General features: G+C 44.3%; 1 protein-coding gene across 1 annotated transcript in view; it reads right to left on the bottom strand.

Moving 5' to 3' along the window:
• Nucleotides 1-22589, bottom strand: part of LOC137434449 (ATP-dependent RNA helicase DHX29) — a 232505-nt gene that overhangs the window by 66279 nt on the left and 143637 nt on the right. The window contains 2 exon segments of the mRNA XM_078784089.1: nucleotides 14803-14979; nucleotides 21047-21190. Of these exon segments, the coding sequence (XP_078640215.1) occupies nucleotides 14803-14979; nucleotides 21047-21190 (321 nt within the window).

Genomic DNA, 22589 nt, shown 5'->3' with positions numbered 1-22589 from the left:
CCCAGAGCCCACCTGCGGCCTCACCTGGCCGACATCCTCACAGTGGTGGAGTGCCCAAACCAACTACACACACTAACAGGCTACACGCCCAGCCATTTCCACAACACTACTGCACCCATCCAAATACCATTTTTTTCACCTCGCACCACAGATGCCAATATCCAACCACAATTTACCTGTACCCTCTACCTAACACTTACACTACCCGCCCCGGGTATCCGTGATGGGGGTCCACTCTTCCCCCATTCACACCTTCGCACCATCCACTCCACTCCACAATTTCCACCATACTCACTCCACGACCATCCATTCCAATAGTCCAGATATTCCACACTACCATTTATTCCACATAGCCACATACACCTGTTGTTGCACACCTGTGCAATCACCTGGTGCCACCTGCACCCTCCTTCCTTCCTGGACCATTTGGTCATCACAATACACATCACCTTCTCTCCCTCATACACTGCTCCACACACCTGTTCAGTTGCACACCTGTGCAATCACACCTGTTCAATCACACCTGTTCAATCGTCACACACTGCTCAATACACTTGAATACACCTCCAACACTCACACGGCATCATCTGAACTACCTGTTGCCCTGCTAACTTAGTGCTCCCCGTCTTCCCTTTAAACTAAGCACATACCACGTCATTATCATCCACACTAATCTACCTGCGTCCCCACTACAGGTATCCTTGTCACTAACTAATCTTAACGTTACCTAATGTCATCTTCGCTAGATCCCCACACACGATATATCCTAACCCACCCGGGCTAGTTTTCACTGCCATCAACCCCATAAATCTAGTGCTCCTTTGCCCCCCTTTTCTGTGAGGGATGGTGGATTGGCCATCCCATCACATGGGGCATCTCTTACTATAAATTTTGCTTACCAAATTCCAACCAATCAAAAATTTGCCAATCATCTGCCAATCACTGTACCATTACCAATCATCACTCTGCCAATCCTTTGCCAATCATCAAATTTTGTTTTTCTAATTTCGGGGCCAAAACACTATCCTCGTCATCGCAGTCTACTTACTAGTGCCTCTCGGTGCGCCAATTTACTTCCAGAGCTCGGCTTCGTAAAGCCGAGCAATGAATGCGGGTTGTTTGGTGCCAGCGGCTGGATACGTCCCGCATTCGGTGCAGGGACGGGGGCTTACCCGGGCCGAGATCCCACGCACCACCTCGGCACGGAGCCATCCAATGTCCCGATCTCGACCTGCCGGAACGCTTCAACAAAAAGGGGTCGCCATGACGACCCTTCCTATCGGGCTGCCCGCTCCACTTAGTGGAGCACGGACGCGGCCGTTCAAAGCGATGCCCAGCGTGGATCGCGTACGGCGGTCCTTTCGAACCCGCCGTGGTTCGGATCCCCGCTGGTCCTCGCGGCAGGCGAAGCTGCCCGACGCGCACCGAGGGCCCGATTCGGCTATAAGTCGCTCTAACCGCTAACCCGGTTACCGTCGATGCCTCACCTGCATGCTTACACCCCGCAGCCCGTTCCTTGCTCACACATCCAGCCGTCTCCCTGCTCTTGGTCATTGCACCTTCTCTTACACACCCAGGTACACTCATTCCACTCACAGACGGTCACACACCTGACCACCGAACACCTTTGCACACACTCGTCGGTCGCACACCTCACCAACACACCTCTTCGCGCCCCCTCCTCGGTCACCTCCTCTGTGACAACCACAGGTGTGCTCTCACTCGCACACCCAACCACATGCCTCACTACCAACTCAAGTGTGCATTCCCACACACGCTCTACCATTCCAGGTGTGCATCCTTCCATTCCAGGTGTACATCCTCTCTCACCTGTCACAACCAACTCACGCTCCGTGTCACTCTTACTACTTTCACCACCACTCTTGACAGCGCACTCTTTCCCCATGCACCCGTCCGTTACACACCTTTCTCGCGCGCTCTCCTGCGCACACTCTCCCGTTACTTCCTCCGTAACACTCACCACCGGCGTACATTCTCTTGTTACATCCTCTGTAACACTCCTCACTACGCGCTTCCATGTGCTCCCTCGCACACGCGCTACGACCGACTCACTCTCGACAGCACACTCACTCCTTGGCGCGCACTTTTTCCTCACACACCCCAGAGTCGGACATTCTCGCACACCTCCTCCTTCGCACACCGTACCTGTCGCACACTTCACCAACGGCCTTTCACGAACACCCGGATCCAAATCAATCCCCAAGCCGACTGAAGCTCCCCTCACATCATGTACATTTCCTCGTATATCGCCACTCACCTTGGCACCTCGTCTCCTCACCTCCTTCGCCACCTGCAAACTCTTTATTTGGTTAGTGAGCACAACATTATGAGTTGAGCACCGACCTTGAACATATTCCATCACCTCCTCCTGTATTTCTCTCTTAGTTTCTGTCCGTCTCTTCTTAATTTCAATCACCTCTTCTTCCACTTCCTCTAATTTTTGCTTCACCTCTTTTATTTCCCGGTGCGTCTCCTCAAGTTCGTCCTCTAAGGCTACCTTGACCGTTTCTATGTGCGTCCTCACCTGCCGGTCCTTCGTCTCCATTACCTCCGTCACCTCGTCCAACCTCATTGTCAGTCCCTCACGTACCATCTGACATTGCTTCTGTGTCGCTATTAAGTCATTTTTAATTTCTTTTTGTGTCGCCTTTAACCCTCCTAGTACCGCAGTGTTCCTTTGAACCTGCTCCGTCAGTTCTTTTTGTCCCTCCGTCAGCTGTTCCACCTCCTCCGTCAGATCTTCTATTCCCCCTTGTAACCTAGCCGTTCCATTTCTCACCTCTTTCCCTATACGCTTTTCGCCTCGCTTTACCTCCTCGCGTACCCCCGAGGCCTCCTCACTTACACCTCGTCGTATCTCCTCTTTCATCTCCTCCATCTCTTTTGTAGATGCCACCCTCATCTGTCCCAATTCATCCCTCTGAGCATCCAATTTACTTTCTAACCCGATTTTCACCTCCTCTATCTGGTTCCCCATCTGTTCGATTTCCCGGGCGGATTGCTCCCCTATTTCCCGCAAGTTGTCTTCCATCCTATTTTCTAACCCCATTAACCCATTTTTCACCCCCTCTATCTGATTCTCCTGGGCAGCCATTCTATTTTCCACCCCCGTTAACCCATGTTTCACCCCTTCTATCCCATTGTCTAACCCCTCAAATTTCTTGTCTAATCCCTCAAATTTAGCTTCTAGCCGTTCCCCCATTTCTCCCATTTTGCCCCCCATCTCACCCCCCATTTTGCCCATTTTGCCCCCCAATTCGTCCCTCATTGCCCCCAATTGCTCACTCTGAGTCCTCGCTTCGTCCCTCATTGCCCCCATAAGGGCCCCCATCATTCTGTTTTCCATTTTTTCACTATTAGCCCTCGCTTCGTCCCTCATTCGCTCACTATCGTCGTTTTTTTTCTGCATTTCTACCATGAATTGGGTCATGAAGGCTTGCATTTGGGCCGTGCTCATTGGTTCAGCGGCCGTGGCCCCCTCAACCACGTGCGCGAGAGCGCCATTTTGTGCGTCTGAAACCTCCGCAACCACATTGCCATTTTTCTCCTCCTCCCTTTCCTCCACATACATTTCCCCGAGGTCCTGGGTCGATTCCACCCCGTCTATCTCTCCCACCGGCATCCCGTCGCCTTGACCAGCCATGGCGCGATTTCAAAATTCGGGTTTTGCTTTAAAACACAAATTTTCAGCAGCTCGTAATTTTGAGCGCGTTAAGCGCGCTTCGGGCCTCGTATCTCACTCCCCGACACCAATTTGTTACGGTAATAGTACAATTGGTGTTCCACAATTTGGGCTAAATAAATTTAGTCCCAGGTTCGAATCCCAACTCCTGACTACCAATTTGTTACGGTCCGCGGATTAGATGTTATTTTTACCGAGCGGTGGTGTAACCGCGGCCGAACAGTTATTCCCCGACTAAAACCCGATTTACCCCAAACGTTGGCCGTATCGCGCCACCGCTATTCAATCGGGAAAAGACTAAGACGACACGGATGTGAAGAAAAGGAAGACGAAGGCAAAGAAAGGTTTGGAAATACAATTACTATTTATTACTATTTACAGGCTCAAAGTAACCAAGGAGAAGGAAAGATAATAAAATAATATACAGAAGCTTTTAGAGACACAGGGAAAATACTAGCTTATACTGACTTAGTTACTACCCAGGACAAAACAAACATAACAAACTCACGTCGGCAAAATGGGGAACTTGTGGGCAGGAATGGCTGGAAAGGATGAGCAGGTGGGATCACAGGGCACAGCGAGCAGGTCCACTCCGGGCGGGAAGCGAGAAGCCGGCAGCGCCTTGTATCCCGCTTTACAGCGCACACCGTCAGGGCTTCACACGGCTGGTTGAAACGGGGCTGCACTCCCCGGCTGTATCTCTCGTGTAGCTTGCTTCGTAAAAGCTCCTCGGCTTTCTCTTGGACCCTTCCTTTTCGTGTACCTCTCCACGCAGCTCAGCTCAGCCTTTCTCTCACTTCTCTCCCGCTCATCTGCTTGTCTCAGTAAAAGCGCAACTGCTCTGACGACCCAGCTCTTTCCTTGGACTCAGTAAAAGCGCAACTGCTCTGACGACCCAGCTCTTTCCTTGGACTCATCTGCTGGACTTATCTCTCGTCTCCTTTTGGGAGCTTCCCGTCGCGGGTTATATAGGCCCCGCCCCTCAACCTTTGCGAACCTCCCCCAAACGCTCTTCCTCCGCCCTCTCAAACCAAACCCCTCGTGCTCGGTTGGTTATTCGGGGCTGGCTCACTCCTCCCCTCTATGACGAGGTGGAGACACGCCTTTCTTCCCCAACCCTGCCTCGTGGCCAATGGTGGTTGAAGAAAAACCGCCCAAAATGCAGTTGGCCATTGAAATGAAATGAAAGGGGATCTATTCTTATTTCACTCGGTGCAATGGAGTATTTCAATTAATGGGAGACACAGCCTTACCCTAAGACACATAATAAGATATAAGCTACTGAACAAGGGTTTTATCGGGTCCTGCAATGTGGTGTTTATGGAATAACTACCGAGACGCCCTTTTTATCTTTACACAACTCCGGAGGCAGGAGGCGCAGAATAAACAATAATAATAATAAAGCACACAATAAAAAAAATACAGTCCTCATATCCGCAACAATATATATATATATATATATATATACAGACTTGGCATTTAATATGGAATATTTTTTTTGTGGGGGTGAACTTACTTTTCAAGATGACCGAGAACCAAAAGTTCATTGGAATTATGTTGAAATTATTCTAGATTTTGTTAATGTGACCTTTAAAAGAAACAAAAATCACATTTGACATTTCGAAGCAAATAAATTGATCCTTGAAAGTGATGTAAACTGATATCGAACTCAATTCACAGACAGTACTGTGTTAAACTTCTGTACGTTTTCCAGAAGTATCTCTTTATTTTGCACATCAGCCAAAAAAAATTTCAACAAAAACAAAAGCTAAATTATGACTGGGATTACGGACAGTAAAATTGCAGTTCAGTACTTCGTGTAACCCCCACGAGCATTCAGGAGAGCACGTGCACGTCGAGGCATGCTGTTCACGAGATTTGCCAAGGTTTGGACAGGAATCGCTTGCCATGCAGTGACAATAGTCTGCTGCAATTCATGCACAGAGGTAGGCTGCTGGTCCAAGTTGTCGATTTGACGCGTTAATTCTGCCCACAAGTTCTCTATCAGATTCATATCCGGGGACATGGCAGGCCACTCCATATGCTTTACACCACGGTCAGCAAGAAAGTGTTGGATCATGCGAGCACGATGAGGCCGTGCATTGTCATCTTGGAAGACAAAGTTTCCTCGAAAGGCTGCACGAGCAAATGGAAGCAATGTTTCTTCCAGAATGACCCTGTACTTGAACAGGGTCAGGTTTCCATTCAGAACAACCAGGTCAGTTTTGCCCCCTGCAAGAAAAGCAGCCCAAACGGTCACCCCACCACCTCCAGCTTGGACTCTTGGCACTATACAATCTTCGTTGTGGGCTTCATGCACTTGTCTGCACACTCGGACGTGGCCATCTTGACGATAGACCAGAAATCTAGACTCGTCACTGAAGGTCACGTGATTCCAGTGTCCTGGCTGCCATTGACGGTGCTCTCTGGCCCACTGCAATCGGCGCTGGCTGTGTTGTCTGGACAGGCGTGGCTTTCTCAGGGGATGCCTGGCACGATAGCCTGCTTGAACCAGTCGTTGGTTGACTAGCCTTCTGGATACAGGCACATTTGTCAGTTGCTGCCACTCAGCCCTAAGCCGATTAGCTGACTTGGTACGGCCATTGCAGACTAACCGGTGCAGCTGGCGATCATCTCTCCTTGTGGTTCTGCGTGGACGTCCTGGCCTCGGTATTGGAGTAGGGACACCCCTCTGAGCATTTCGTTTCAGGATCTTTGACACCTGCCCTTGAGTGATGCCGTACTGCCGAGCAATAGCACGCTGTTTCATGCCAGAATTTCGTAAAGCCACCACTCCATGACAAACAGCATTGTCAAGTTGACGGACCATATCCAGAGGAAGCGGCAATAACTTTTGTAGACGTGCAGCAGTTGTTTTCCACTAATACAGAATGCAACAACCCTTATATACCCGATTGTGAAGCCAATCGTCAAATGTACCTGTCCTTACATTTTGTCACGCCACCTGTGATATAATCCTGTTATTGACTTCTTGCTGCGAAAGACAATCAGTGACATGGTTCTTTCAACAAAGACATCACCGAAGGGTAAAAGAAACTCACCAGATTGATATACTGCGTTCAGAAAGTAAACCCAAGTCAAGAAAAAAAAAAAATTCCATATTAAATGCCAAATCTGTATATAAATATAAATAGATATAAATATAAAAAAATATATATAAATATAAAAATATATAGATAGATATATATATATATATATATATATATATATATATATATATATATATATATATATATATATATATATATATATTGTACATGACTGTCTTTCATATGTGTGTGTGTGTGTGAGTTCTTCAATGTCTTCAGGTGGGTGCCCAATGGACTTTCCAAAAAAGAACATGCATTTCATACAAATTAGGTACAAGGTGGTTATTGCATGCCCACTTTGAGGCACATGGAACAGCTTCCACCCACATAAATAACAAGGACATTATAGTCCAAGCCATTTAGCCCAAATATGGGGCCAGATAGGAAAAAACTGCAACACTACATATCAGTGCGAAATTGTATGCAGTAATATATACCAGATAACATATCAAAAGTCTAAAGCTCTAAAAATATGGGGTGTCTGTCAAAATCACTGGTACATGGACCCCCCTTTTCATCCTTTTGCGGTACGATTTGTTCACATTTTGCGATACATTCCGAGCACATGGTATATAATTATACTTTTAATATCAGGAATTACAGCATGTTACAGCCCCAGTACGGCCCGTACGGAACAAAAAAATAAGCACGTAAACAAAATTCCCAATAGCTAAATACTGATCACTGATATGCAAATATGAATCACTTGTCATGACTGTTTCAGAATTATGGCACATTTTGTTGATTAAAATCACAAACTCATAATAAAATCACATATAGAGAAACTAATAATACTGACTCATAAAATACTGTCGGAAGTCAAGGATTCGCTTAAAAGTAAAAAAATGTCCACAATTAACTAATTCATCCGCATGTAACAGTCTATAACAACAGTCCACTACCTAATCATCATTTTCCTCGTCATCGTCGTCGCTGAAACTGTCCAGGACGGAGTTGGTGCAGCCAGATCCACGGCACTGACCACAAGCAGGAGAACACTCCAAGTTGTTCTTGCGGCATGTACACCGTGCGGAACCACAATCGGTCGAACAGTTGCACCGGATAACATTCAACAAATCCTGAGGTGCTGGAGGGAGGTCGGTCATAACAGGAACAAGATTGCCGTCGCTCATTCTCCAGCCCCAATCCACTGGTTGTAGGCTGTTGTTTCCTTTCCACTGCTGTATTTGCAGATACACCCGTCTGCTGTGATATCTCACTGCAGCAGATGTGGGCGGTAAGGTCTGTGGGAGTATCTTCGAAGTCTTGACTGCGACCTGTTCACAAAACCGCTTGTACCTGAGGGAATCCAAACTTTCATCAGGTTTACCCTTGTAGAGACACACGAGTGCTATCTCTCCTGCAGCCTCGACCACATCTGGTGATGCATCCTCAGCCAAGAACTGTTGGGATTGAGTTTGGAAGAGTGTGCTCATCATGAATTTCTTCAGTGACGCTCCTTTGCCAAGGCCGTACAGTCGAGACGTCGTGTCACATCCCAATACTGCGTGTATGAATAGGATGCTTTCACACACAGCTGCACCTAGCTGACGTTTCATGGACTTCACATTCCAGATGTGGTTTGGTTTTGTAGTGGATTTTGCCTGACTATACATAAACAAGTCGTGTGCTTCTAGGTTTGCGTAGAAGCAGAGTAGGACGATCAGATCTGTGTCTTCTCCTATAAGGGCTGTGTTCCTCATGTTCGCCGAACTGACTGCGGTCTGGACGATTAGCAGGTCAGCATCTTCCTGGGAATGATGGGTCTGGCATCCAGAAAGCCGGAGGTATCTGCTCAACATGTTGATGAAGTTCTGTTTGTTGTTGAGGTTTCCCAGGAAGATGTCTTTCTTCATGGTCAACTTCATGTCATCAGTGAAAGTCACTTCTGGTCCACCTCTACCTGCTGCTCGCCTCTGGTGGGTCATGTGCTTGGTTGATTGACCAAGATATCCATCAAATATTACGATGGCCTTTCCGTACTTTCTTGTAACATAGTCACAGTGGAGCATGCAGATCTCTCGATATGTTGGTGAACCACGTGGCCATGGTATACGGTGCAGCAGACTTCCACCATCCAAGACATACTGGATTTCGCTGATTGACTATGGTACCTGGTTCAAGTTTAGACCAGATAGCATCTCCGAGTACGGACTTCTGGGCTTCACGTAGCATCAGCTTTTCATCAAACAGCGCAGGTGGATGAGGGCATAACTCAAAGCGAAACATCTCTTCCTTATCTTCAGCAGATTTTGAGATGATGATGAGCCGCTGGAATAGCAGTTCTGGGTCTATCTGTACCTGGTCTTTACCAATTCGCACAGATGATCTGGCCTTCAGAAATGTGGTGGCTTGGTCTTTGCGCTTGAACGTGTAGTGGACAACTGACTGATTTGTCATGGAGTGCATGATCTTGTCTCCAATGAGCATGGCATTGTCGACATCAACCTTACTGCCAGCGTTGACACCAGTCATTATGTTCCTGAGGGATGGATGACACTTGAAAGGATTTCTGTCAACTAGAGCGACCTGTAGTGTACTTGTATCTTGCATGTCGCGATGCTGCCTGGTTTTGCCCATCTCTTTGTTCTGTTCACCTGTGCTGTACTTCACTCCAGTGAGCTCTTGCATCGATCTGTTCATCTCCGAACAAGCCGGCATGGACAAAAGCCACGTTAACCGTTGTTGCTCTGTCATTCCTCTTCCTCTTGTTAACCCCCCGCTGGTCTTCATACTTCTCATGAGTACTTGCTCAATCATCAGGTCTGAGGAAATTCCAGCCCAAGCTCTACTACTTCTTCGGGCGACATGGAAGCCCTGAGTAAACTTACGGTGCACATCTGGATAGTCCTGTTCTAAGCTGTGCATTATTTGCAGGTAAATCCTGGCAGACTTAGCATAGAGTGAATGACCTGAGGCTGCTACATATGGTAACATATCAGATACAGCTTCGAGGTGCAGGGACCAGTTTCCCATACGCTCGGCTTTGATGAATTTTCTTAAGATCATCACCATATCCATATACTGTAACCACAGTTTCGCTGTTCGGTCTTTGGTCAATGATTCTGTCTGTGTTTGAAAGACTTTGCTGATCTTGTCAAGGATTGGATCACTTGCTACATCGTTGGAAGATCATGTGCCTTTCATCAACGCATCATACAGGGTCCTTGCTTTACTCACATCTGGATGAATCACATCATCATCGGCCAAGCCACTCATTGCATCTTCATCCCGAACTGGCAAGTCTTCTGCAGTTCTGTATTGTGTTCCTCCAAGAGGATCAGACAGGAGGAGTGCATTCAGGACAGCATCCAGGAGGATGTGTGCCCGTACAGCCCTGGAAATTGCTTTTCCTGTTAGGATGTGATCCACTGCATTTGGTGCGTATATGAGTTCTAGCAGCTCCTTCAACCCAGAACCACCCATGAGGTGCCCTATGCTGCCAAGGAAGCTCATTTCCATATGAAAGGCACCTAGCCTTACCACAATACGTCGCATGGGGCTTCCATCTGGCTCCGAGAGAATGATGGACAATGCCTTCCACCATAGTGGCTGATCAAAGGTGATGATGGTAGGTACATCATGTTGTTTAGCATGTTGCGCAATTAGTTGAGAGTGGAGTAGATGCATGTAGTGTCGCTCGAGCTCAAATCAATCATTGGGAGAAACAGGACAGACGATTTTGAATGCTGGACACCACGATGTAAGAGTTGCATCATCCCGGACCATGCAGGTCTTGGTATCTTGAACAGCAGTGACGTCTTCCACAGTACATCAAGGTTGACCTGGAACAGTCTGTATTGGGTCACTGCGCTGGTCACTAACAACATTAATAGTCCGACTTCCCTTTTCACGAAGTGTCACTACTGGATTATCGTTGTTGGTGGATTCATTGCAGAACACACACGAATTGGCCGCCATTCTTCAGGGTTGGATTACCTGCAAATATAGAAAAGTTGAATATACTATTACTGTATGTTATTGCCAATAGACCTAAACATACTAAATACATGTCATTGATGGGATTAAAAACTAAGATATATATGGTTCACAAACAAATAATGATGTACCGTCGCTTGCTGTGGAGTGAGCAGTCTTTGTAAAACGGGGTGTGGTTAAATAAGACACTAAAACAGTAAAAACTTCACTTATATATACAATATTGTACAGTATGATAGCCTTTATTTATTATATCGTGCTAGTGATTAGGTCCAGTGTATAAAATAAGCAATAGAAGTTCAGAGAGCGACAATAATCATAGCATGCGGCATATGTACGTCTTTTAACATGGGGCTAAATGGAGAAAACTTGATTGCATTATTTGAGAGTCACCCCATATTTTTAGACCTTTATACTTTTAGTATGTTATAAAGGTACCTTGAGGGTAATCAATACTAATGAGATCGGTAGTGTTGCAGTTTTTTCCCCGTCAAATGCTAAATGGCTTGGACTATTAGGCCAAATAAAAATAAATGTTTTTTGTTATCCTCACAAGAAAAATATAAAGGGTTTGTTTTTATTTGCAACCACATTGAAGCAATTCCTAGTCGCTGAAATGTCGGTAAATGGCGTTACTGAATTTTTTTTTAAAGCAGATAAATAGGTAGAGTAAAATTGCTTCAATGGCAAGTGAAGGAAGCATGAAACTATTGTACACCGCTCCCTCCGTATTTCATCTCCAGGCGCTGCATGACGTCATCGCCGGGCACTTAAGGGGGCCCCACAATGAGGGGGTACTCAGTCTTCATTCCGTTTGTTTGTTTTCCTGTTTGTTTGTCAGGGTGAGATCTCAGCCATCCTTTGAGTTAGGAAGCTAAAAGTTTGGCACAATAGTGAACAAGTGCTTGGCAAAAACAATATTTTTATTTTTTGAATAATCAATTAATTGATGAATTAGTTTATTATCGATTTATTAATTCTTTATTTCCTTTCTTTATCATCTAGACTATATCTTGGGTACCTTTTGAGCTAGGAATCTGATATTTGGACTCACCAGTGGCCAAGTGATTTGGCTGTAAAAGATATTATTATATTTTATTTTTTGTTGAATCGATTAATTACTTAATTTTTCGATTACCTACTTTTTTTTAAGTACAGATTTAGATGAAACAGTGGTGGTTTAGGTATGCTATTAGCCAATTTATTAAGAAATTAATTATTTTACGATAATTATTTATTTTAATTATGCAGTTGATCAATCAATTCTTGTACATATCTCCCTCCCAATACCAGATCCAAGTGCTGTATGGCAGCATCGCCAGGCTGAAGGCCGAAGGCACCCCAGCAATGTCGCACGCTGGAGGATATGTTGTTTATGTATTTGTCATGGGGGAAGTGTACTTTGAATGTCACTCTACTTGTTTACCTGTTCTTTCAGGTAAAGAAATAATGAACTGCCTCCTAGTTACACAATCAGAAATTACATTTTAATTTCTTGATATCAGCATGGTGTTTTGGTCGAGTTGATGCAACTACAATGGTTTGTTGTTCTTTTATTATCACATCTTATCCTGATAAGAATGACAAGTACAGATAGACATTTCTTGGGGAGGAATTTCATATTTTCCTTCAATATTACTGTATCATGGTCTCTGCCCATAAGCAAACTGTTTTTATCTCAAATATAATCACAGGGTTTTTCTTTGCATACAAAGTCTAGGCTTGTGGAATAGAAAGAGGTCAAAGCATAAAAGACAGAGGGTAGAAGGTAAGACAACACATGAATACAAGATGACTCAACTGGAAGAGCAAAGCTAGGGAAGGAAGAAAAATATATAAACCAGCAAATTAATGTGGAGGCAAGATAAGTTAATGGAGGGAGAACATATCATGAGTCAGGATGGAGGATGACCATGAACTTGAAGGGTCATCAAGTTGAAGCAATGGTGGGAAGAATGGGCTTGAATGCACGTAATTATCCCACATATAGAATTGCCACTCTTTCCCTCACTGCTTACGGGGTACTCGCTGCCAACCATAAGAGCACCAATGGCCTGCTCACGAGAGGATCTTCCCCAGTGGGGGCTACAAATCCATGTCCACTATTATAGACACCACTGTGGGCATAGAAACAATTAAATAAACAAACAGGATTGTAAATAGTCAATAGACATACGTATGTGGGGAAAATTACATGCCCAGACCAGGAATCGAACCCAGGTCCTCTGGTGAACCGCACCGGTGCTCTGCCATCTGAGCTATCTAGGCGACCCGATATCGTTGCGGTTTTGAAGTTTATCATGAAATATCTTTGTGAACCTTAATCCACCCTCCTAAGTGTGTTTTAAGTGACAAGGCAAAAATGCAGCATAAAAGTGTTACCTTAGAAGTAACAATCGATGTTATTCATTGAATGGATGCTGATGAACGTGTGGTTGATGTTGCCGAGGTTAAGTTTGTCTCCGACTATGGTGCGTACCATCTATAAAAATGGCGACGTAATTTATGAAAGTGCAAAACGTGCAACACCGTTATAATATAAGCTGATAACGAAACTATGAATTAAGGTTGGGCAGGATATGGGATGTTTGCTGGCCATGTGGATCGACTAGCTCAACAAGTCCAACATGCCTGTTGGGCAGCTCATCATAATGGAGAAGGCAAATAATCTCTTTAATGGCATTTAGGAGAATGGGAGTGCTGCCAACGAGAAATCCATTGCAAGTCGTGGCTGGTTTGACCACTCTAGAAGAGGCACAATCTCCACAGCATCTGCCTTATGGGTGAAGCTGCTGGTGCCGACAAAAATGTACTGCAGAATTGTACCCAGAGAGGCAAGCAAAGCCAACCAAGTACCAAAAGTAAGAAAAATTAAAACTCCAAAATATGTTCTTCATTTTAATTTAAATATGTCTGGTAATTGTTTTTTGTTTTACTTGTATGTGTCTTTAAATATACTTTCCCTAACTTTCCCTTTAAATATAATGAGACTGCAAGTGTAATTAACCAAAAAAAGGCTCATATCATAGGTACCTAGAACAGCACTCTTCAACGTCATGATGTCAACTGATATGCCTCTGCACACATTATTATATCATTATACATATTTGTGTCAAGTTTGATTTAAACCCTTTAGCTATTCTCAAGTATTACATTTTTACCTGCCATGACCTCTGACCTTTGATGCTGAAATCTAATCAGATCATCTTTGCATCATAATATATACTTATACCAAATTTAGTCAAAAAATAGCTGTTCACCACCATCCCATATCTTCCCCCATCCAAAACCTTGATCTTTCTTACCCCCGTTAATCCACCCCAAACCCTCCTCATTCAAATTCCCTGTTTTATTTCCAGAAATCCCCTGTAGTGTCCATATTGTTTATCCAATAAACCCCACCCCAGCCCTCTCTCTTCCACAGATCTCCTGATGTCCTTGTTCTCTACTGTTGTTGTGCTTCCCTCTCTCTCTCCCCCTCTCGTCTCCCGTTTACTTTGTTATATGTTCTATGTGTTAGCTCTTATACGAGCCTCGACTGAGTATACAAAAAAAAAAACCCATCACTGGTTCACAAGTTAGCTTGGTAACAGAATTTCTACTTGACGGGACCTTTGACCTTTGAACTCTTGACCTCAAAATATAATCAGTTCATCTTTATCTCATTATACATACCTGTACCATGTTTGTCTTAGATCCCTTCAGCCATTCTTAAGTTATCAGGGAAACAAAAACCTATCACGGACGCACAGAAGGAAGGACAGACAACCCAAAAACATAATACCTCTGGTGACTTCATCAGCGGAGACACAAAAAACGAAATATAATAGGTGGAGTGGCGACATAAGGAATTCACCCCACCTCCACCCTTATTCCATTAATTGTTATGAGAAACATTGTTTTGAATTATGTTGTTTCGATATTCTTCACACCTTTCAGAAAAGCATCCCCAATGTAAACCTGGGTATTACTGTATCGAACAAACGCTTTACAGTGTTATGGAGTTGACCCTTTAACTTTACAGCTTCTATCACTCAGTGGAAATATGACCTGCACAGGGTGTGTCCGGCCAGGTACAGAGACGACAGGGCAGTGGCCCAGGTAACTGGAGAACTTGGCGCAGTCAGCGGTGGCACTCATCAGCAAGAGATGCAGATCAGGGCGTCGGCGACGCAGTAAACGTAGCAGCAAAAGCAGAAAGTCGGATTGAACACTCCGCTCGTGAACCTACACCACACCATTAGAAACTTAAAGCATGATTGCATTTTGTCCCATTTCCCACCCACCACAACGTCATAGCACTTCCATAAATGCAGATGTATTAGGCTTTGGGCAGACATGGCAGTGGGAAGCAGGATAAAGCAAACATTGTAATAAAGTATTGATAATGTAAAAAAGGGTATTTTTTAGAACCACCCATGGAGAAGAAACCACTCAAAACAATCATGGTTGACATTTCCATAGTAGTAATTTTTTTATTTTTTTTGGAAAATAATAACAAGTACATTTCAACATGACCAACTTGGAGGCAATAATTAAAACGTCGAGGTGATGCAAATCGGGCAAACCTATCTGAAGCTAAAATCTGTGGTCCATAAAGCTATACCATACTATTCATCCATCTGTTCTAATTTTAAAAGCTTCCATAAAAAGCAAAAACTAAGCATTAAAAAAACAGAACAATAACAAACAGATTTATTTCCAAAAACATCCCAACAAGCCATGTGAGAAAGAGTGTTTATGATGGTCATTAAAAGACTGTTTGAGTAACCCCCAACTCATACTTTAAGGGTCTCATTACAAGGTCAAAGAAATGTCAACTATGGACAAGATTGGAATACTACGGTATACTATTTTAAAATCAGTGCTGAGTAACTGCTTCCTACCTGCTTCACCCTTTTATTTTGTTGAATTTGATTTTTAAGACGAAGATGCAGATCGCTCCACAGGCAAGTACGAAAGAGCACTTATCAAAAGAGGAAGAGTATGATGGTCACGTTAATTTACAACATCCACACATACACAGCCATAAAAACCGAGCACGTGCTTGTTGTTGATGCGACTTATTTATGTGACATCATGGGACACAGATGAGGTATTTTTCTCTGACAGAGAAAAATGCTGAATAATTACACGTGCATTTCAGTGTCCTAATCACATAACGCTGCGACATACCGAATGTTTTCAGATAGGGATCCAACGTGGGGTAACAATATCATTGAATACTGAATAAGTCCAGCACCAGCAGCAATCACTGCATTGCATCTTACTATAATTCACCAAATGTCCGTCCGTCTGTCTGTCTGTCTGTCTGTCTGTCTGTCTGTCTGTCTGTCTGTCCGTTCGAAGGTACCGTAAAAACTGCTGAACCGATCACAACGATATTTTGGGTGGGTAATCCTGGGATCTGCAGGAGTAAAATAGGCTATTTAGTTTTCCCAATTTCAGCTTTAGTCTCCAGCATTCTCAGGTTTGGACTCCCGCATAACATTCGCGTTCAAATAACGCTCATTGTGACGATGTTGTTTTCCCGGGTGCCGCACAAACGGCTGCACCGATCGCTGCACAGCTGCACCGATCGGACTCGGTGACCTCGGACAAAGACCTTTTATAAGGACACGGGTTGAATCCCTGCTTGAGAGAATTCCAACCCCCTCACCGCCATCACGGCCGTCTCTCCAACTTACAATCCCACGAGATATGCGGAAAGGACGACCCAAAACCAATATAAACAACATACTTTTGGAATTGGGAAAACTTTTACTTTTAATGATGTTTATATACGAATGATGTTTAATGATGTTTATTCATTCAATGGCATTCCATGCCCGAATAATCTCCTGTTCAATCCAACTCAATGAGGGTCTGTGGCTGTTTTTGCAAGGTTAGAATGCGACGATTATAATCGTTTCAGCTCAGCGATTCAGATAATCAGCAGCGATTATTAATTAATGATGTCTCAGAGATGCTCAATTGGACATAAGTCTGGCGAGATACAGGCCGTTGCAGTGACAAGAATGCTCATTGTTCAAATGGCCTTGTGAGCAGGAGCATTATCCTGCATAAAGATGCTTTCTGAACCATGTTGTTGAAGGGTAGCAACACATGTGGCTACAAGAATCTGCCATCAGATTGTCATGGATGTGGATCAAGTTGGTGGGAAAGGTTTCAGCAATACCACCCCACATCATGATCCTTGCATGTCAAAAACTTGTGGCTTCCTGGACATAAACACTAAACAGTCGCATATCGCTCATTGCCTCTTCCGTAGACCAGTGCACAGCCATCATGCCTTTCAAGGGCAATCCTAGATTGGTCACCAACCATAACACTTGTCCATGTGAATCGGACGTGCTTATTGTACCACTGAAGCATGCCTAGATGTGTCGTGGTGCAAGTCTGACACTGAACAGGACAACAAGCACAGATCCCTGAATCACGGAGACACCTCAAATGGTTGTTGACACTTACCCTGCAATGTCCATGGAGTGTGTTTGCATTACTCTGGACAGTTCGAAACTGATTGCTAAAGTGGGTCCTACGAATGGTGGGTTTTGAGTGCGAGTCGTTATCCAGAGACGTCCACTTTTTGGCATATTTCTTGTTGATCCGGTGGCTTCTGATGTCATAAACGGTTCTTTTCATGTTGAGCCTTGCAACATGGCTAATGGAAGACCCTGCTTGGAGGTGTCCAATCATTTAATTCCTCTCATTTTATTACAGACATGGCATTGTAATGGACTAACATTGAAACTTGCAATTAGGTGTTCTGCACATCCCTCGTGACAAAAAGGCACTTTAATGAACACTAGAACAGTCCTTCAACAATTACATTATCAATTCTACATGTTCAGTTATTTTAATGAGGGAGAGTTATTATTTTTAACGTATTATTAACATACATGTGGGAGTAGCAGAGCCGGATGAAGAGGAATGTGTTGATAAATTTGGTCGGGGAACGATGAATAGGGAGGGTCAAGAGTGGGTGAAGCTGGTAGCAAGGAATGGGATGGCCATTGCTGGTTCATTCTTTCAAAAGAGGGATAGTCACAAGATTACCTATAGGAGTGGACAGCACAGAACAGAATTGGATTTGGTGGTGATAAGGAAGCGACACTTGTGGAGGGTTAAGGATTGTAAGGCAGTGTCAGGAGAGCATGTTACCTCCCAGCACTTAAACTTCAAATGCATAAGCATGGTGGCATGCCAACAAGAGCATGAAAGCCTGTGGTGTTTGTGGTGAGGATGAAGAAAAGGGAGGGAGGTTAAGAGTAGGGCTAGGAAGGTAATTAGATGGGGGAAGTATAGGGGAAACGTTGCCGTAGAGTACAAGGAAAGGGTGAGGGCCAGGTATGAGCAACATAGCGAAGAAGCGGAAAGTTAGCAAGAAGAGTGGAAGTAGTACAGAGAAGCACTGAGAGGAATTGCTGAAGTTTTGTTTGTAAGGTCGTCAGGAAAGGTGCATCATTGGGGGACAGAAACCAGGTATGGTGGACAGAGGAAGGGAAGGAGCGAAGGTAGTTGGTGAAAAGCAAAAAAAAAAAAAAAGGGAGGTTTGGAAGAGGATAGAGAATATCAAGGATAGACGGATGCATCTAGATGTGCAAAATAGGAAAGCAGCAAGGAGAGCTGTGGATATGGTGAGTAATAACATGGAGGAGGAGGTCGACAACAAGTTGGAAGAGGAAGGTGGGAAGAAGATGATGTATAAATTGGATCATGACAGGGATGAAGATAGAAAGAACATGAAGAGGGGGCAGTATTTAAGCATGGCGGTGAGAGGCTAGTAACAGAGAAGGGTGGAGTATTGAAGGGATGGGAATGATATTTTCGAGAGCTGTTGAACCGCTGTGGAAGCAACCTTGAGCTGGAGCTTCCATGTTATGTAGAGGGGAAAGTGGAGTTGGTGGAGATCAGGAGAAGGAGTTGCCATGGTATTGAAGAGGATGAAGAAGGGAAGAGTGTCAGGCATTGATGAGGTGTGTACAGAGATGATAATTGCAGCGGGAGAAGTTGGACGAACAGGCTGTTGAATGTATGTATGAGAGAGGGTTCAGTTCTGTAGAATTGGAAAACAGGGATATTTGTGGGGAAAGTGTCGTGGTGCAAGTAATTGTGGGGAAAGGGAATAATTGTGGGGAAAGTGTTGATATGGAAGGGGAATTGTGATGTTCAAGATCCAGGGAAGGACAGGAGCATTATGCAACTAAGCCATGTAATGGTGCATGAAGGTGCTGGAGAGGAATCTGGACAGGAGGATAAGGAAGAGTGTGAAGATGGAGATCAGAGAAGAGCAGCAGGGGTTTAGAAAGGGTAGGGGGCATGATGGATAGGATATTCACTCTGAGACAGCTGGTGGAAAAGAGGTTGGAGCTGCAATGTGAAATGACATTGGGATTTGTGGACCTGGAGAAAGCCTACGGCACCGTCACGAGTGATGGTGATTGCGACACTGATATGGATGGGAGTGCTGGAAGAAGAAGTTACGTTGGTGGAAGGGATGTACAAGGGAACGAAGTGTCGAGTTTTGTTTGGTCTTCGGATGGTAGAGGAGTTCAGCATGAACATTGGTTTGAGGCAAGGAAGCGCTCTCAGCCCACTCATGTTTATCTTGGTGATGGAGCTGGTAAGCAGGAAGGTGAACATAAAGGGTATTCTGGGGAGGATGTTGTACAAGGATGATCTGGCTGTTGTGGTGGAGAGTGTGCGGGAGATGCAGGAAGTATTGGGGGAGTGGAAGAAGGCATTTGAGAAATATGGGCTGAAGATGAGTATGGAGGTGATGTGGGGAAATACAGAAAAAATCAGAGGAAAGAAATGAATATCAGGTTAGAGGGGAAGGAGATCAGACAGGGAAATATGTTTGAGTATCTGGGAGGAACAGTGACAGAAGATGGCAAGTCAGAGGCAGTGGTGCAGAGGAGGATCCAGGTGGGTGTGAATGCGTGGAGGAGGGTGGAGGGTGTAATGGCAGAGAAATATTTCAAGGAGATTGAAAGGAAAGGTTCTGATGTGTGTCACGCTGGCCTACCTTTACGGTCTGGAAATGGTGGCACTGACAGAAAGACAACAACAGAGGCTGCAGGTTTTGCAAGAACAACTGGGTCGAGGATTGCGGGAGTGAAGAGGGTGGATAGAAGGAGGCTGGATGAACTGAGGAAGGAGATCGGTGTGCAGGTGAGCTTGACAGGGAGATTGGTAAAATACGAGTTCATATTGGCTGGACACGGTGTGGATAGGGGAAGAGAGAATGGCAATGAGAGCAGATAGGTGGAGGTAGCAAGGTAGGAGGGAAAGAGGTAGACCACAGTTGAGAGTATTGTGTGAGGAGGGATATTAGTAAGGTGGAGGTGGTTGGAGAGTGGAGAGAATTGGCCGAGGACAGAAGGGAGTGGAGTATCGTGGTCAAGGTAGGGCAGAAGCTTGGTGCCATTGAAGCTCACTCCTTTTAAAGGAAAGAGGAGGAGAATATGACTATTATATAAGTCATGATTAGCACAAGTGCAGACCCGATGTCCTCATCCCCAAAAACCCAAAATGGTAATTAAAAATGTAATGTAAGCTCAGTTAACATCAGCAATCGATGAACACCATTGCATAAAATCAATTTAAAAATTTTTTTTTCATGAAAAACAAGAACGACACTCGGGAGAGAGCATAATTCTGCCAGGCTGAACAGTTTATGTTTTGTATACCACTAATGGGCCAGATCCGGATTTGGACCTTAACCACAATCTAATCGCTTGTTGTTGTCACCTACAAAATCCATCCACCGAGTTTTGTCATAAGTCGTCCACAAGTTTTTGATATATCATACTTATATCGTTTTTGGCCATTTCACCCAATGGTAAAAATCACTTAAAAATTCTCCGATCTGGATTCGGATTCGAATATTCACCAGGATTGAATCAACTCTTCCTCGTCACACACCCAACCTATCCACCAAGTTTCGTCCGAATCCATCCATAACCTGAGATATCTTACTCACAAACAAACAAATATAACCTCCATCCACCTTTGGTGGTGGAGGTAACAAAGAAACTAAGTAGATGTCAAAATAAGGATAGAAACAGGAAGTGAAAGTTTGGACAAAAGTAAAAGGTGGAGGAAGAACCAAGAAATTCTATAAACATAAATAAGCTTTTTATAGGCCTCATGCATCAATAACATTCATAAATTTATGCATCCATAACATGAAAGGATACATTCAACCAAGATAAAATGAAATCAAAATTAATGGTAGATCGCAATACGGGGGGAAAAATTGGCTGCGAGGTTTTGGGCAAAAACATACCTCATCTAGCACAACGTGCGTCACAGCAAGTTGTTCGGGATCTAGCTGTAGCTTTCGTAGTAATACACCTGCAGTACAGTAGAGGAGACGTGTACTGCTGCTAACTGCACGTTCAAGTCGCACCTGATAGCCAACAAGTGAGCGCTGTGGGAAAGATGTCCGATCAATTAAAAAACAGTAACCAAGGTGTTGAAAAAACACTTCACCTTTTACAGTCTGAGTGTGAAAAATATAATCCAGTGCAATATACAGTTCCTTCACACAAAGTATTCCCATCCCTTGACTTTTTCACCTTTTGTTGTGTTACAGCCTGAATTTAAAATGGATTAAACCTAAAAAAAAAATTGTCAACGATCTACACAAAATACCCCACAATGACAAAGTGAAAACATGGTTTTCGAAATTTTTACGTGTTTAAGATGAAATACAGAAATATCTAAGTACCTCCGCCACCAAAGGTGGATGGAGGTTACCGTATGATTTCACCCCTGTCTGTCTGTACGTTTGTGAACAAGATATCTCAAAAAGTTGTGGACGGATTTGAACGAAACTTGGTGGACCGGTTGGGTGTCTGACAAGGACAAATAGATTCGATGTTGGTGATGATCTGAATATGGATTGGGATATGAGAATTATTTAATTTTTAAGTGATTCTTCACCATTGGGAGATCGGGTGAAAAGCGATAGATAACATGATATTTCAAAAAGTTATGGACGAGTTATGAATAAACTTGGTGGATGAGTTGGTTAGGTGACAAGAACAAGCAGATTACATTTTAGTTTAGGTCCGAATCCAAATCCGGCCTATCAGTGGGATACAAAACAGTTCACCAGGTGGTGGTATGCTCTCTATTGAGTTCCGTTATAGTTTACATAAGTATTCAACCACCTGAGTCAAACCTTCCCAACCCTTATCAATGATGTTCTTGCACGATAATGAGCAAAGATGCCTGTGTGAACAAGTCTTAAAACAAATGTACAACTAGAACGTTACTCAGTAGAGAGCATACCTCCGCCTGGTTGCCCATATCACTCAATGGTGAAGAGGACAATGGTGAAGTATGGTGAAGGTAGGAGTATGGTGAAGAGGACAACGTCACCTCCGCCTGGTTGCCCATCTATCTATAATTCCAGTAATCTCTGTACGTCTGTACGTTTGTACGTCTGTACGTTTGTTTGTCTGTGACCGCTGTTTCTCGACAACCACGGGTCCGATATACTTGAAACTTGCCAGGTATATTGCTGGGGACCCGAGGATGTGCCTTTTCAAGGTTTCATATTAATCGGACAATTACTTACCGAGCTATGTCCAAAAAACGATTCAACCAATCAGAGAGCAGCGAACGATCGCGTGTGCCGAACGTGGAGGACACACTCTGCCTCGGATGGCACATTTGAGAGCGTATTCATTTATTTCACGTTTGCAAACTATGTTGGCGTTAAACTATGTTTTAAAACTAATAAAACCGAATTTGCGATTCATTCGCTTTCCTGCGCGTTTGTGCACGCGATGGCGATTTCTTTACCAAACTCCGGAAGCCGT

This window comes from Myxine glutinosa, chromosome 1, assembly GCF_964187855.1.
Source record: "Myxine glutinosa chromosome 1, kmMyxGlut1.1, whole genome shotgun sequence".
Classification (NCBI taxonomy): domain Eukaryota; kingdom Metazoa; phylum Chordata; class Myxini; order Myxiniformes; family Myxinidae; genus Myxine; species Myxine glutinosa.
This window is presented reverse-complemented; position numbering and strand designations above follow the sequence as displayed.